The 14243-nt window shown below is 48.5% G+C and overlaps 1 protein-coding gene across 1 annotated transcript; it reads right to left on the bottom strand.

The window, feature by feature from the left end:
• Nucleotides 1-549: 549 nt before the first annotated feature.
• Nucleotides 550-14206, bottom strand: nos2b (nitric oxide synthase 2b, inducible). Its single transcript, XM_006640925.3, has 26 exons — nt 14116-14206; nt 13618-13768; nt 13130-13355; nt 12693-12841; nt 12215-12377; nt 11799-11890; nt 11395-11536; nt 10990-11129; nt 10574-10748; nt 9955-10056; nt 8930-9124; nt 8147-8229; nt 7584-7728; nt 7177-7281; nt 6955-7004; nt 6652-6826; nt 6399-6531; nt 5991-6069; nt 5411-5598; nt 4881-5050; nt 4218-4428; nt 3968-4055; nt 3498-3619; nt 3219-3367; nt 2277-2471; nt 550-1581 (listed from the first exon to the last, which is right to left on the bottom strand). The coding sequence occupies exons 2-26, from the start codon at nt 13725-13727 to the stop codon at nt 1531-1533; spliced, it is 3438 nt and encodes a 1145-aa protein (XP_006640988.3). The 5' UTR covers nt 13728-13768; nt 14116-14206; the 3' UTR covers nt 550-1530.
• Nucleotides 14207-14243: the final 37 nt, after the last annotated feature.

Below are 14243 nucleotides of genomic sequence, written 5' to 3' on the forward strand. Positions count from 1 at the left end.
CCAGCTCAGCTATCAGGAGCTTCTAGGTGCTGCACAATGTAACAGGTTGTTGATCATTGGTAATTCCTAATTATGGGATAATTTACTATCTCGTGATTATGAAATAATGTACTATTCTTATTAAAGCGAAAGCTATTTTTTCACATTACAGTAATTGTGCACTATGCATGCTTGATTTTATGATGAGGTTAGCATTGGGGTTAAGAATTGAAATGATTTGATTCAAATGTATTTATGCTTCTTTCAGATGAGAGGGGGAATTTGGCAGCTTTGTATACAGAAGCCTGATGAAGAGCAGAAAGGTATTTTCATCCACTTTACCCCTGATTTCCCTACAGCTGACGGAAATCCGGGCTTCGGTCAGCTACTTTCATCACGTGCAGACAGATGTGACCCTTTCAGGAATCTGTTCCTATAACAAGTTGGACATCCTACTCCCAGTTACGTTTTTCTTAATTTGTGCCTGAAGAATTGAGAGCAAACAGACTAAATCCTGCATCATGCATTGAACGATCCTGTGGCTTCAAGAATAACGAAAAGTGAACAGACTTTAATTTGGAAAATTGTTTATTTATATTTTTCAGTATTTCACACGTACATCATTTTTAAATATATATATATATGGAAGTAGCACTTCATTAACATGGAATCCCTTAGACCGTCGGTATTCAAAAGTCTTATCAAGTAAAAGTAAAGCTGTTGAAAGGATGTTTTCTATTAGCCAATATACAAGAATAATTAAGAGTGGCTTGTTTCTAAAAAGAGCTTGTGAAACAGACTTTAGAATATAATTTACAGAAAAAAATATTATAATACATAATTCTGTGCATGAAAGCATTTCTATATACATCTATTTTTATACTCTGGTTCTATAAAAGTTAAGTAGTACAAGTCCTTCTGTCCATTTTTATCTGATATTTATTTGCATATCCTACATACAAAGGTGTTGTGCAGCTCTCCTCTAACCCAGCAAAAACAAGGCCCTGGAGAGAGTTTGTGCCATAGACACATACAGTACCAACAGGCTGACCAATGTCCTGATCCAAAGATCAATATCATTTTTTTTAAAAGTCAAGCTTCAGATGAAGACTGAAAAGACCCTTTCACCAGTTAGGTAGCATACCATGAAAACGCAACGCATTTAAAAGACATACACTGATTTTCCATTCGTGAACAGCTATCATTGTTTTCAACTTAATCAGTTAATATACAATGATGCATATTCCAAGCACTGGTTATCTTCATTTCAATGTTTAACTCCACTGTTCATCAGTGTTTAAAGGTAATAAAATAACATTAAAAACATGAACAAAATTAAATACAAAATACCATATTAAACTGCAATATTATCATCTCTTCCTTATAGCTAGACTATCTTATAAATACATTAAGTTACAAAATATATAATCTTTCAGTAAAGAATGCAGAAGTCACTTCATTTTACACATAATCTGTCGTATTTCTTTATCTCAGTAACTCAGTGCTGGAGATCTTTGGTCCTGTAGTGATCCAAGCTCCAGCTCTTGTCTCTCATTTCTGAAACACTGCTCCGAATATATCTTCATGATACCTCTTCTCGGTCTGGAAAGAATGAAATAATCCAGCATGTTAAGGCACTGTCTTCACACAGTTAACCCAACAGCATTTAGAACTCGGAGAATACATTTAGAGTAAAGGTATTGTACGAAAACATTTTAATGTGCACATTTTCAGTTAAAAAGAATTGAGCTAAGGTTTCCTGCTTTGTCATGTACTAAAATTAATGAAAACTGTGAAAATCGTAAACTATAAACATTATTCTGAATGACCTCAACCAAGCACTAGTTTCACTGCATTGTTCGTGAATGTTGAGCGTTTTCGTGAGATAATCCCTGTATCAGACCATTGAGCCTATTTACAGTAACTGCCCCCTAGCTTGTGTTCTTCACAACTTGTGCTGCAGGATAAAACGATTATAAGCTGGTTAACATTTCTGGTTGCCAGAACTTGGTGTCTGACATTGTTTGTCATGAAAGCAGACCACACATGGCAGTCTTTTCTGTTAATCTCATGTTTACCTGGTGAGCTCTTACTACTGACTGACTGATTTATTTGGCTGATCCTTATACCAAAGCAGCTTACATTTTGACCCATTTACACAGCCGGGTGGAGACACCAGCTGTGTCTCACCTGGGATTTGAACCCACAAGCCACAACCTTCCAGCGGGGAGTCCAGAGCCCCTGCCCATTCCGCCGCACTGCTGGGGAAAAGTCGGGGAGTCTCCCGCTATCCTCACCTTGAGCTGGGAAAGATAGTTGGCAGCCTGCTCCAGACTCATGCCCAGCTTGTGGGCAAGGATCTTCGCGAGAGTCTCCTCCACGTCCCGCGCCATCCTCACGTCTCCGCAGATGTAGATGTGCCCCTGCTGCTGATGCAGGACTCTGACCACCTCTTCGGACAACCTGTCCCGCAGCACGTCCTGGACATACACCTGCACAAAGAGCACCGACAGCGTCTTCAGCTCCTGGGTTACAGCGCAGGACTGCGCACACCAGAGCAAAGCAACAGTTCTTGCCAACGGTGGAGTCGAGAGAGCACAGCGTTACAACGTGTCCTCCCTTTCTCTTAATTGACTCGATGGCTTCAATGATTCTGCCATTGAAGAGAATTACAGTAGAAATGTGCTCTAACAGTGGTTCACAACCCTGGTCCTGCGCGACTCCACAGTGAATTTAAGATTTCATTCCAGCAGAGCTGTATGGGATTAACAATCTGCTGGGTTTTCCCTTTTTAACATCCCTGTGCACTTATTCTATGCTTTCAAAAATGCCCTGCTGTGGGTGTGCTGTTATAAAAAAAAAAAAAGATCAGGATGGAAACTCCGTCCTCAGCTCACAATTGAAATGGTCTGCACAGCTCTTGTGGTCAATGAATGGTTAATTGGCCACAGACGCAGGTGGCCCTGGCACTGTATCACACTCCCCAAATAATAATAACGTGTGTCTTCTCATGTACACCAGGAGTCAGTCAGGTGTGAAACCCAGAAACTGGTTCAGGATTGATGCTCATTACCAACCCTCTGCAACATCCTAGGAGCTGAAAAAGAGTTCTCCACAATCAACAAGCAACCCTGTAGCTGGCTGCGTCTGGAGCTCAGCTGGAACACACAAGGGATCCGGCCAGGAGCGAGCCAGGGCAGAGGCTGGCACAGGCCTGGGGGTGTTGGCATGCCACTCACCTTGGGCTGCCCAGGGTGCCGGGAATAAGCAGTGATGGCGTCCTTAAGGATCCCCCTGCGCTTGAGCTCCAGGGTCTCCTTCCGGTACAGGTGGTCCGTGTTGGACTGGCGGCAGCCGAACACCAGGGTCATGGGCGCCGCTCGGACCCCTGCGCACACAGCAGAGGGAGAGGAAGGTGAGTGCACCCGTCTCGCTCTGATCCCCCCTGGCCATCCCCGGGGTCCCCGCCGGCCAGTGTCGGGGTGACCTGGGCGAGGGGGCGCGGCGGAGCCAGTTACCTCTGGTCTCCAGGTCATGCAGCCGCTGCTGCCAGAAGCTCCGGAAGGGCGCGATGCCGGTCCCGGGTCCGACCAGAATAGCTGGAGCGGTGGGGTCCTCAGGGAGATGGAAGCCATTAGCACTGCGGAGAGCAGGGAGCATAGTCAGCACAGAGCTTCTGGGTGCAGATTCAAGGAACACACGGGGCTGTTTATCACGCAGAAAACAAAGATGCTCAGGGACTTAATCTTTGAAAATAAACATCATTTTTGTTAACGGAACAAGAAGCGCGACGCCTCCTGTCTCTTTGGGGCTCCTGAACAACCTGAGGTCGGGATTCAAAAAGCTCCCAGCCCCAGATCTCAGCTCAGAGGGCCGGGGCTGTCCAGCTGTGGGGTTTTACAGTGTTTCAAAAAACCTCTTGCTTGTGTTTCAACGCCCGATTTTAACGCCAGCGTTAACTGGAGTGTTTCCGGGTGGGGTGCAGTACCTGCGGATGAAGCAGGGCACCACGTCTCCCTCCTTGATGGTGTCGAGCCAGGTGCTGCAGACGCCGTGGTGCAGAGGCCCCTGTCCATCTGAAACACAGGGCAGGGGGGGGGTCACACGCTGGCACAGGGGAAAGCGACCCAGCATCTCCCTGTGGCTCCTATCAGTAGCTGCAGTTCTAACTAAGCTAGCAGGGACAGCGCTGCTGGTATCGCGATTATGCAGTGTTCGAGAGATCGCCCTCGGAATACCTCTGGTATTGTAGCGGACAACAGCCACCGTGAGATGGATCTCCCCAGGGTGGCGATCCACGGAGGAGCTGACAGAGTAGAAGCGGGGCTTCAGCAGGGGCAGCTGGCTCAGGAGGAAGGTGGTCGGGAGCTGCAGGGAGGGGAACTCTTCCAGGACCTCCAGGAAGGTGGGGCTGTTGAATGTTTTCCAGGTGTTGTACTCCTTGGTGTCCTGCAGGGCAACGCACAAGCACAAGATTGTAAGTAGATATCGCTTTGGTCAAAAACACAGCTCTCCCTGCATGGACAGGTTTCTTTGTACTTTAGTCATTATTCAGACCAATACCTTTACTTTCATGGTCAACGTGAAGTGTCTTTCTCTTACAGTGATCAGATGCATTATTAGAAAACGTATTTTGTTCTGTGGACTGAAACAGGCCTGCTGTAGTTTATGTGTAGTAGCCCAGGGACCACACAACACTTCTTCAACACTTGATTTTACCATAGCAACACAACAACAGCTAGTTCTTGTAATTCTGGGGGGTTAATATCTGTTTCAATGCCTTGCATACTGCAAAGCCAGGACAATAATGAGAGGTGCTGAGTGCCTATCCAGCTGGTGCCGATGCCCTGTGACACCTGTGCCCAGGTGTGTTTCCCCCCCTCTGCCCCGCCATGGCGCACCTGTGCCAGAGTGAGCAGCCGCTCCCTGTGGCTGTCTTCTGCGGCCAGCTGGGCCAGTTTGCGGAGGAGGCTCTGGGAGGGCGGGGCGGTGATGTCCAGGAAGTAGGTCAGGGCCTGGGACAGGGTGCATGCTGGGAAACGGGTGTCTGTCTCCCAGTCTGCGGCGCCCCCTGGTGAAAAATACGCAGCATGACAAGTGAGCAAAGGGACGATATAAATTTTATATATGGGTTTGACAAACACAAAATGTTTAATATTAGTTGCATCCATAAAAAAAGAAAGAAAGAAGCACAGGGCTCCTTCATAAACAGAAGTTTCTATATTTTAATGAGCCCTTAAACTGCACAGATACACAAGAAACTGCATTTCCCATATTTTCTCCGAAAGATCTGTTCCCCTGGTTTCTTCATGAACTCTGGGCCACCCATACTCTCTGAAATGTGGGGCATTCGATGTGTTCATTTTGGACAGCAGTGCCGCCCTGGTTCTGCTCGGTGGGCATCTCAGTTCCGGCCGGGCCACACTCTTACCCTTGCTGGTGCTGGGACACACCTCCAGGCGCAGGGTCTGGTTGGACGGTGGCGCGTCGTTGAGGTGCTCGCTGACGCCGCTGACCAGCTGGGCGCAGTTTCCTGGGAGCACCCCGATGTGCTCTCCGGGGAGGTAGCGCAGATCTTGTGTCCCATGCCTGACCAGCTCCACCAGGATAGTGGAACGGCTGAAAGAAAGGAAAGGGGGTGAGCCAGTGATTCTCACGCTGCTGGGCACTCTGGGAATCCAGCTGCTGACAAAAGGGATGGGCGTCTACATCCATGTGAACACTGGGGAAGAGTAATTCTGAAACGTCCCACATGAGCAAGTTCTGTCTTTATACTAAGACACAGGGACCACTTTATGTGATCACCGTTTCAACATACTACCCACTTGAAAATATACGATTGCAAGATTCCAAATGGAAAATGCTCTCTTGCTGCACATTTCTGATGGTACTGAATGGAAATGTTGAAGACTAAAATACTACTGATCTCTTTCTATTGTATATTGCCAGAAGAGGACATTCGGGGATTATTTAAACATCTAGATGACTATGATCAAAATATAATATTGTACCTTGAGTGCAGACTCTGAAGATTGTGTCTCTTTTTCAGTTTCATGGCAAAAACGTCCTTCGAGTGGATCTTAGAAAGCGCTTTAGAAAGGGGACAAAAGTCAATTCAAAGTTAAAGTGCGAGTTCGTTTTCTAAATGGGGCTAGTTCTGTAAAAGTATGAAATTCACAGATGTATAGACCGAGACATAACATGATACAATTTAATATTTTAAGTGGTAGTTATAGCTCAAAGTAGGACTCCATGACGTTTGGCTTTTTCTAGTTAACATCTAAATATTTAAAAGTGTAAAAATGCTAAACTTTTATGTGAGAGGATCTTTCTCGATGTATTCAAGGCACCCTGCCTAGAGCCTCCCACCTTCCTGCGATTCATCCGAGGGCACTGCTCCTCGCACCCGGGAGACTCACCATTAATGAGGTCCAGCGTCTGGCTCTCGTTTGCCAGACGGTACCTCTTGGGGTCCCAAGTGTTGCTCAGCCGGTCACTGCCAGGGAGCTGGATGTTCAGCTGGCCACGGATATCAAACGTCTCACAGGCATCCTTTAACCAAACGCACGCAAGAGAGGGAATTTAGGCGCACGCCTTTAAAAAAGCGCTGACAAAGACATTTCGACACGGGGATACAGTCTAGCCTCTAGCGCAATGCCTTGCCCAGCGTACCTTGAAAGCTACGCCAGCCCAGCTGGAGAAGGCCTCCTCCTGACCGCCCATTTCATCCCCCTCTCCAGTGAGGGTCAGCCGCTGCGCCCCCAGGTCTGCCAGCTTCTTGTCCACGGCGTGGGCAAACGCGCAGAACTGGGGGTACATCCGCGAGCCCAGGCCAAACACACAGTACCTGCGGAGACAGAGAGTGAGCACCACTGGTCTTCAATCTCCTGCCAGGAGTGGATGCTGGAGAATTTCTGACCTGGCAATGCATATTAATCCCACAACTAGCAGCCCACAAACAGTCTAGCTACCTACCTCAACTTGTTTTTCAGACGCTTCAGGGCGAACAATGATTTCTTGAAAGTCTGTTAAATAAAAGAAGTACATTAATGAATATCCTACACAATGTATCGTATATATAATGACTGTTTTAAAGTTATATTGACAGTGGTGGAGTAATTGCAGTCCTGAGCACAACAAGGTGCCAGACAAGGTTCAGCATCAGCCGACAGCCTTCACAAATACACACACACACACCTCTCCATTCCCCGGAGAATCTCCATTTCCAAACGTGCTTGTGACAATGACCAGGAAGGTCTCCTTCTCCAGGTCAGTGAAATCGTAGTCCTCCATGCACAGCACCTGCCAGGAAAGACAAGGTCAGCACCAGATACCACTGATCTTTCAGAGGAACACTCCAGCCCCTCGGCCAGAGTCTCACTACAGCTGTTCTTGGGCTGATGTGTGCCCATCGGCTTTCACTGCATGCAAGAGCACTCGCTCGGTCTTCGGAGGTGATTCACACTCCTCCTCCATGCTCTCTGCACTCGATAGCTAATAACAGGTAAGCAGCATGGGCTTAAAGTTAATAACTACTCGTAAACTTGGAAAGGTTTCCCATTCTCCTCTGCTGTGCTGACTGTACGGTTGGTAAGGAGCCTCACCCTGGAGTTAAAGGCGCAGTTCAGCATGGTGTTGAGTTTCTTGGCGAAGGTCTCGGATTTGCCCGTCTCGGTGGCGTACAGGACGGTGGCCTTCACCCTGGCCGCCATGACCTTGCGCATCAGGGAGGAGGTGAAGAAGACGGCTCTGGGAATGGAGGTAAAAATGTTCATCAGGCTGTGATTAGTCTTGTGTCCTTCCCTTCCCTGGACACACAGTCCCACCCTTCTCGCTGCAGCTCAGCTCTTCTTTCCAGTCCCCTGCACTGTGTTCTTCAGCAAAGGCCTCGGCAAGACCTCTGTCTTTCAGTGGATCGTTCAAACCCTCACTAAGACGAAGTGCAGACGTAACTTCAAATTAGATTGGCTTGTTGGCTCAACCCGCCTAGCTGAGGGTACAGCAAACACGCTGCCTGTCTCCCTTGCCCACCTTTTGATTCCAAGGGATGGGGCAGGGAGTGGCTTCAGACGTGACAATGGAGGGCTACGGGCCGAGGAGAGGGCCTGACCTCCTCCCGAACCTTCACTGAAACCTCCAGACATCTTCTCTGCCACAATGTAATTACCTGGCTAGGTCCCGGAAATAGATCTTCCTCTTCTTTGGTCTTTTCTGTTCATCCTTCCAGACATGGACCGTCATGGGATCCGGCTTTAAAAAACAAGATTGTGGAGTTATGCACGAGCCCAGCTATATGGAAGAAAGAGGCCCTCAGCCTGTCTGTGGATACATCCAAAATGCAATGATATGTATATGCAGCATTTTAGCCTACAACTTGCTTGGAGAATATAAGGGTTTTTGATTGACTTTTTTTTTTAATCACAATGGTATTTAATGGTACAGTTATTAGCTCGGTTGCATCCATCCAAATCCATTGTCTAACTGCTTTATCCAATACAGGGTCACAGGCAACAGGCACAAGGCAGTTGCAATTAAACCTAGAGTATCTCACAGGGAATTAGCCCCTGTTACAGTAATAAGGCTGATAACCCTATATGAAAAGGTGCTGTTTGTGCAGATGATACATGCTGTTTATACCGTACTCTCCTGTGCTGTGCATTATGCTTTTCAGTTAGCCTTCCCTTTACAGTCTACTAGCACCCATAGAGTCCGCAACCTTGGTCCTGGAGAGGCACGGGAAAGTTTCACTGATTTTGTGACCTTAAATAGTCAGGGAGCAGAGATCTGGCGTGTTAGCTTCCTCTATCTGAGGGACCGATCGATACAGTGAAGTCACTGAGAGCTCAGCAGGAGCGATAACCAGAGAACACTGGGACCCTTCAGATCCAGGGCGGCTGACCCCTGGCCTGGCCTGGCCGCCCCCTGCATCGTCCGGCAGACAGCCCCGTACCTGGTAGTAGTAGAAGGGGCTCAGGATGTAGCTGACCATCTCCTGGTGGAAGACTGGCGTGAGGCTGCCGGACATGGGGGGCACCAGCCACACCCAGTCCGCAGGACAGCCCCCCCGCAGGCGGAACTCGTTGTGCATGTGCTTCATGAAGGACTCGGCGGCCGAGTGGTGGTCCATTATCGTCACGTTGTGCTTCTGCAGAGCAGAGACAGGGGAGACTGAGGAACAGGGGCTACATCCTCCGAAGAGGCAAGTATCACGCTGCGTTTCGCCAGGTTTACGGGCTCGCACGACAGCGCTTCAGTTTCTGTTTTTCGCTCCGAAAAATGTAATTCATTCCCCAAAAAACTAATCCTAACCCGTGAGCGAATTAAAAAAAAAAGTTAATTTAACATCCCTGCCCCCACACACAAGGCACTGAGGTCGCCACAGGCTTAATTCCCAAGTTCAGACATGCTGAGCTGCACCTCACTGCCGGGACACTGAGGGTGAGCAGTTCCCCGGCAGGCCCTGGCTGTGCCACTCCTGGGGGTGTCAGTCACCACGCACCCGCCACCGCATTCCAACGGGCACTGTTCACCGCAATCCATCAATTATCCAACCTGTTTTCCCCTTTCTCCCTACTTAAACCTTTCTGCCACACCTCTCCATGCTCACCATTGAGTTTCACTCACCAGAGCTGCTCCATTCGCCTGTTTGCCTAGCAACGTTTTGGATGACGGGTTCTGCCTCACCCCTGACTACGGACCTGCCTCACGATTCGGATTTGGAAATCTCTCCCGACTCTTGATTTAGCCTCCCCATCGACTACGCACCTGCCGCCCGGATCGGATTTGGTTTTCCGGACTCTGCTCTCTGGATTACAGATCTCTGCCCTCCTTCTTGACCACGGCATTGCCTAACGATTTGGACTTCGGTAACGGAACTCGCACTCTCTCTCTCTCTCAAATTTTCACGCCAGCCCCGCACAGGGTCCGAATCAGCCCTGCTGGATTCTGACAGCCGGGTTCGGAATGACAGCGTACCTGGAAGCTGTGAATGACAGCGACGTTGATGGCAACCAGAGCCTGGTCCTTCCACAGGGAGGAGAGCCTGTGCGTCTCCAGTCCCATCCTCCTGCCCACATCCTGGAGGAGAAAGAAAGCACGTTGACTCCCGTTGACTGATCTGAGCTACCGCAGCTCAGGACAAAGGCTCGCACAGTTGGCCCCCCACATAGGCACAGCCCCCTCTGGCGACCATAGTCCCCCACTCGCTATTTTCACAACAGGAGCGCAGTGGCTTTGAGCCGGCGAGGTGAGGGAAATGTGCTCATGCTGTAGTAAAGCTGAGCAGGAAAGAGGCTCACTGGGGACACCTGCAGGGAGTTAGCAGCACTCTCCTCAGTGCCTCATGCAAAAGCACAAAAAACCTGCCATGCAGAAAGGTCTCAACCTTCTCCTTAATTTAAGCATTAATTCAAGCGCGCCTGTGTGCATGAGTCTTGCATATTGCACCTATGCTGTGCTTACTGGCTGGTAAAAGCTTAAAATACTCCCCCTCATTTTTTAGGCATCCTCGGTCAGATCATTGTAATATAGGATATTTTAAAACCTCACACTGTGCTCCGTTGCTCAGTCTGGCTTGTACCGAAAGGGCCCTCACCTCCAGGATATTGTAGCGGCTGGCATCACAGAAGTCCCTCACGCCGATCTCGGTGCCCATGTACCAGCCGTTGAAGGGGCAGGCGGTGAACTCCAGGCCCCCCACTTCCAGAAGCATGTTTGAGACAGCTGGCATAGCGTACCACTTGAGGTCCAACTCTTTGAACCACTCGTACCTGGGGGAAGGAGGGGGAAGAGTGGGTCGGCCTGATTCCATCACATCAGACAGGCAGAATAGCCCGCACACAGGACTGATGCCCGCTGTGTCCTCCACATGGCAGTGCTGCTGCTGCAGACATTACTCAGGACCACGCTGTCCCGGCAAAGAAGAGAAAACATTGCCCATCTAGAAAGGTCCAAGAAAATTGTTTTATTTGTTTTTCTCTTTGTAAAGCGAAGGGAAAACATGACACCTACTGTGGATGCTCCATTGGGACCTCCAGAATGAGCTCCGGGGGGATCTCAAAGAGTTCGGGGTCCTCGCCGTTAGCCTGCAGCACCAGGGGCAGCACGTCGAAACGGCCGTATCGGGGCTTCCATCCCAGCTGAACACACAGCTGCAAGGTGCGGGAGAAACAGAGAGAGTGTCGTTTGTCAGCGGAGCAATGACCTTAACGCTCACCTAAAACAAAAAAAACGAGTCTTTGAATCCTGCAAAATTGGAAGAGTGCAGCAGTTCATTCGAAGAGGATGCTAAAATATTTCAGCTTGGTGCATTTTGTTCTTTAGTTTTTGTTGACGTTTTTGGGAGCCCACACACGCCATTAAGCAGGAACTCAGATAAAGAAGCGCTGCCCGATGCGATCTCCGCGCCGGCCGTACCTCTGTGAACTCCAGGCTGGTGGGGTCCCCCAGGACTGTGCCGTCGGGCATCTGGTACCCCGCGTACTTCACCAGCTGGCCGTTCCACACCCGGAAGTCATGCTGCCCGTCGCTCCTCTGCGGGAAGACCGTGATCGCGGACCTGTGCGAGAAGCGAACACGCAGTCGGTAGGAATCCCTTTTTACTGCAGTGCAAAAAACGCCGTCAGCCTCAGGCTAGACGTGCAGACCTGGTACTGCGCTCCTGCTCCTTAACTTGGCGCTTCACGCCTGTTCTCGGTCAAGACCACCAAACCCGCGGGTGAGAAACAGGACGTGTTCTAGAGCACCAGTCTGCCCTCAGTGGGACCCCAGAGAAAGGTCAGAGACCATGATTAGGTGTTGGGATTAGCTGCAGTGCTCACCTCAGGTTTCCCTCGTTAGTGGCGTACTTCAGGTGATTACACAGGAACTCAAACATCTCCTTGGTGGTAGTGCACTGCCGGGCATCGAAGACCTGCACGCAACACGGAGAAATCACACGCGTGCACAGACATTTCAGCTTCACGGCTACACTGATAAACCGCAAAAAACAAATCACCGTACAGTAGGCTATATAAATGTTTTTCCTGACTGCTTTATCAAACGCAAGCACGTTAGAATAAACAATCCAAAATGTTTCATTGACAGGTCGGTAGCCGACAGGAATGCAGTTTAAGGTGTTGTGACTGCTGTGAGCTAAACTACATAACTGCAATTGGAAGTTACGCCCTGGCAGAAGTGCACCAGTCGAAACCTAACGACGACCGGCTGAGACCTGCAGAAATCGCCGCTTCTGTACCTGCAGGTTGGCCCACTGGATCCTGCCGATGCACCTGGGCGCGTTCCGCCACGCCTGCTTCGCCGCAAACGCGAGCTCGTCGAAGGTCAGCTGGTAGGTGCCGGTTTTCTCAATCTCCATGGTGACCGCTTCCACGCGAGCCAGGTGGTCCTCCGTCCTTGGCCTGGCGGAATAAAGTCATGTCTGGAGTTACTCATGCGCCCTAGAACCTGCTGCGCCGTTTTAATGTTTCAGTGCAGGTGCACCAATATGGCTATATACTGTACACGTTTACTGTCCCTCACTGCAGACTCCTTCTCATTCTTCCACCGATTCGCTTATTTGTTCTCAAATTCAATATCAACCACACACAAGACTAACGCCCGATCAATGACTGTGACTGGTTAACCAAGAGCGTCCCTTTTACCAATGCCTGAGCATTGCCCGCTGTCCCGTATTTGTACAATTTCGTAAAGGCGAAAGATGAGCACGGACTTACTGTTTAAAAGACTGATAGTACTGGTTCACGAATTCAATAGCCTGGACCAGAATTTCGTCTGCTGGCACCGGCTTGTCTCGCGGCCCGCGAGACAGGCACTTGGGGTTCATGATGGACCCCTGACAGACGCTGGGTTTGCAGGGAAGGTGCTGAAATCGGGAAAGCAAAAGAACTTCAGTTCAATACTTTTTAACTCCCGCGTCTGCATACAGTATTTCCAACCTAAATCAAATAACTACTAAAGGAACTGTATGATATTTAATTACAGAGCCCATTACATCTGAGATTTTAAAGGTATTTTACCTTTAATAAAGTACCTGCTCCAAAAGGCATGTCTTTTATGAGGTGGGATACTTTAAAATGCTGTGTGCATTTCCGAACCTAGTTAATAACGTCCTAACCGTTTATATTGAAATATTGAAAAAAAAATGGTTTACCTTCGCGGATCTGTGGTGCAGAGTGTCCTGCAGACTGGAGCTGTCCTCGATGTTCTTGACTTTGATGAAGAACGGACACCGGGAACGAGCCGGGTTCTGAGCGCAGCTCCGAGGGGGCATCTGGGAAGGTGCGGGCATTACATTATTTACCTTTTCTACCTGAATTTCCGGGACAATTTGCGCCTTTTTCTCTTCTTCGATCTTTTGAAGGTCATCTTCGAAATGCCTGGAGGAACAAAGAAAGACGATAAACTAAGCAGTCGTTTCTGGAGTCAAGGAGACAAGGCGCGTCGTATTGTGCTATTAGGTTAGAAATTCATCAAAGTTATAAAAATAATATATGTACACCTGCTGACTTAACGCAGGAACAATGTAACGATAAATAACCCATTATACCCCTTTCTCTTGTCATTGAAAGAAAAATATATTAACATCGGTTAATAATAATAATAATAATAATAATAATAATAACAACGTTATAAACATACTTAGAATATTTAGCCCCAGCATCAAAGCTGTTGTTGTTGTTCAAGTCGATACTCCGAGAAGAGTTTTTGAAGTTCTTGAGTTTTTGAAAATAATTCCAAGAAAGCAGCATTTTCGTGTCTTTGTTTGTTCACACAGAATATAGATAATAACCTGGAAGAAACAAAAATACAAAATAACTCGATTGTCTCATTTGTAATGGAGACAGGCGGTTCTTTTCCAGCTTCTTATTTTACACCTGACTGTGGAGAAGCCTGACAAATTACTACAGAGAGAAAATTAAAGCCAGACTCAGGCCGTTGGTCACCAGGTCTGTTTGCCTAGGTGCTCAACCAGAATAATTGCAGCAGGAGGTAAACACACTACAAAGGGGGAAAGCGCAGAACAAAATAATTTTGAAGAAAAGAGATGAGGCAAAAAACAAATGCCCATAATGATGCATGAATTCAATGCATCGGCTCTCTGCCTTCTCTCTCTCCGGCTCTCGGCACGACTCCCACCTGCTGCTCTGGAGTGCGCTCGTCCGAAGTGGCTGCAAGTGTTCGGCTGTTTCCCCCGATTACTGGTCCGGCACATCTCACTCGCCGCTTTATAGTGTGGAGACGGTCGGCTGAAACTGCAGGCGTGG

The sequence above is a fragment of the Lepisosteus oculatus genome, chromosome 26 (assembly GCF_040954835.1).
Source record: "Lepisosteus oculatus isolate fLepOcu1 chromosome 26, fLepOcu1.hap2, whole genome shotgun sequence".
NCBI lineage: Eukaryota > Metazoa > Chordata > Actinopteri > Semionotiformes > Lepisosteidae > Lepisosteus > Lepisosteus oculatus.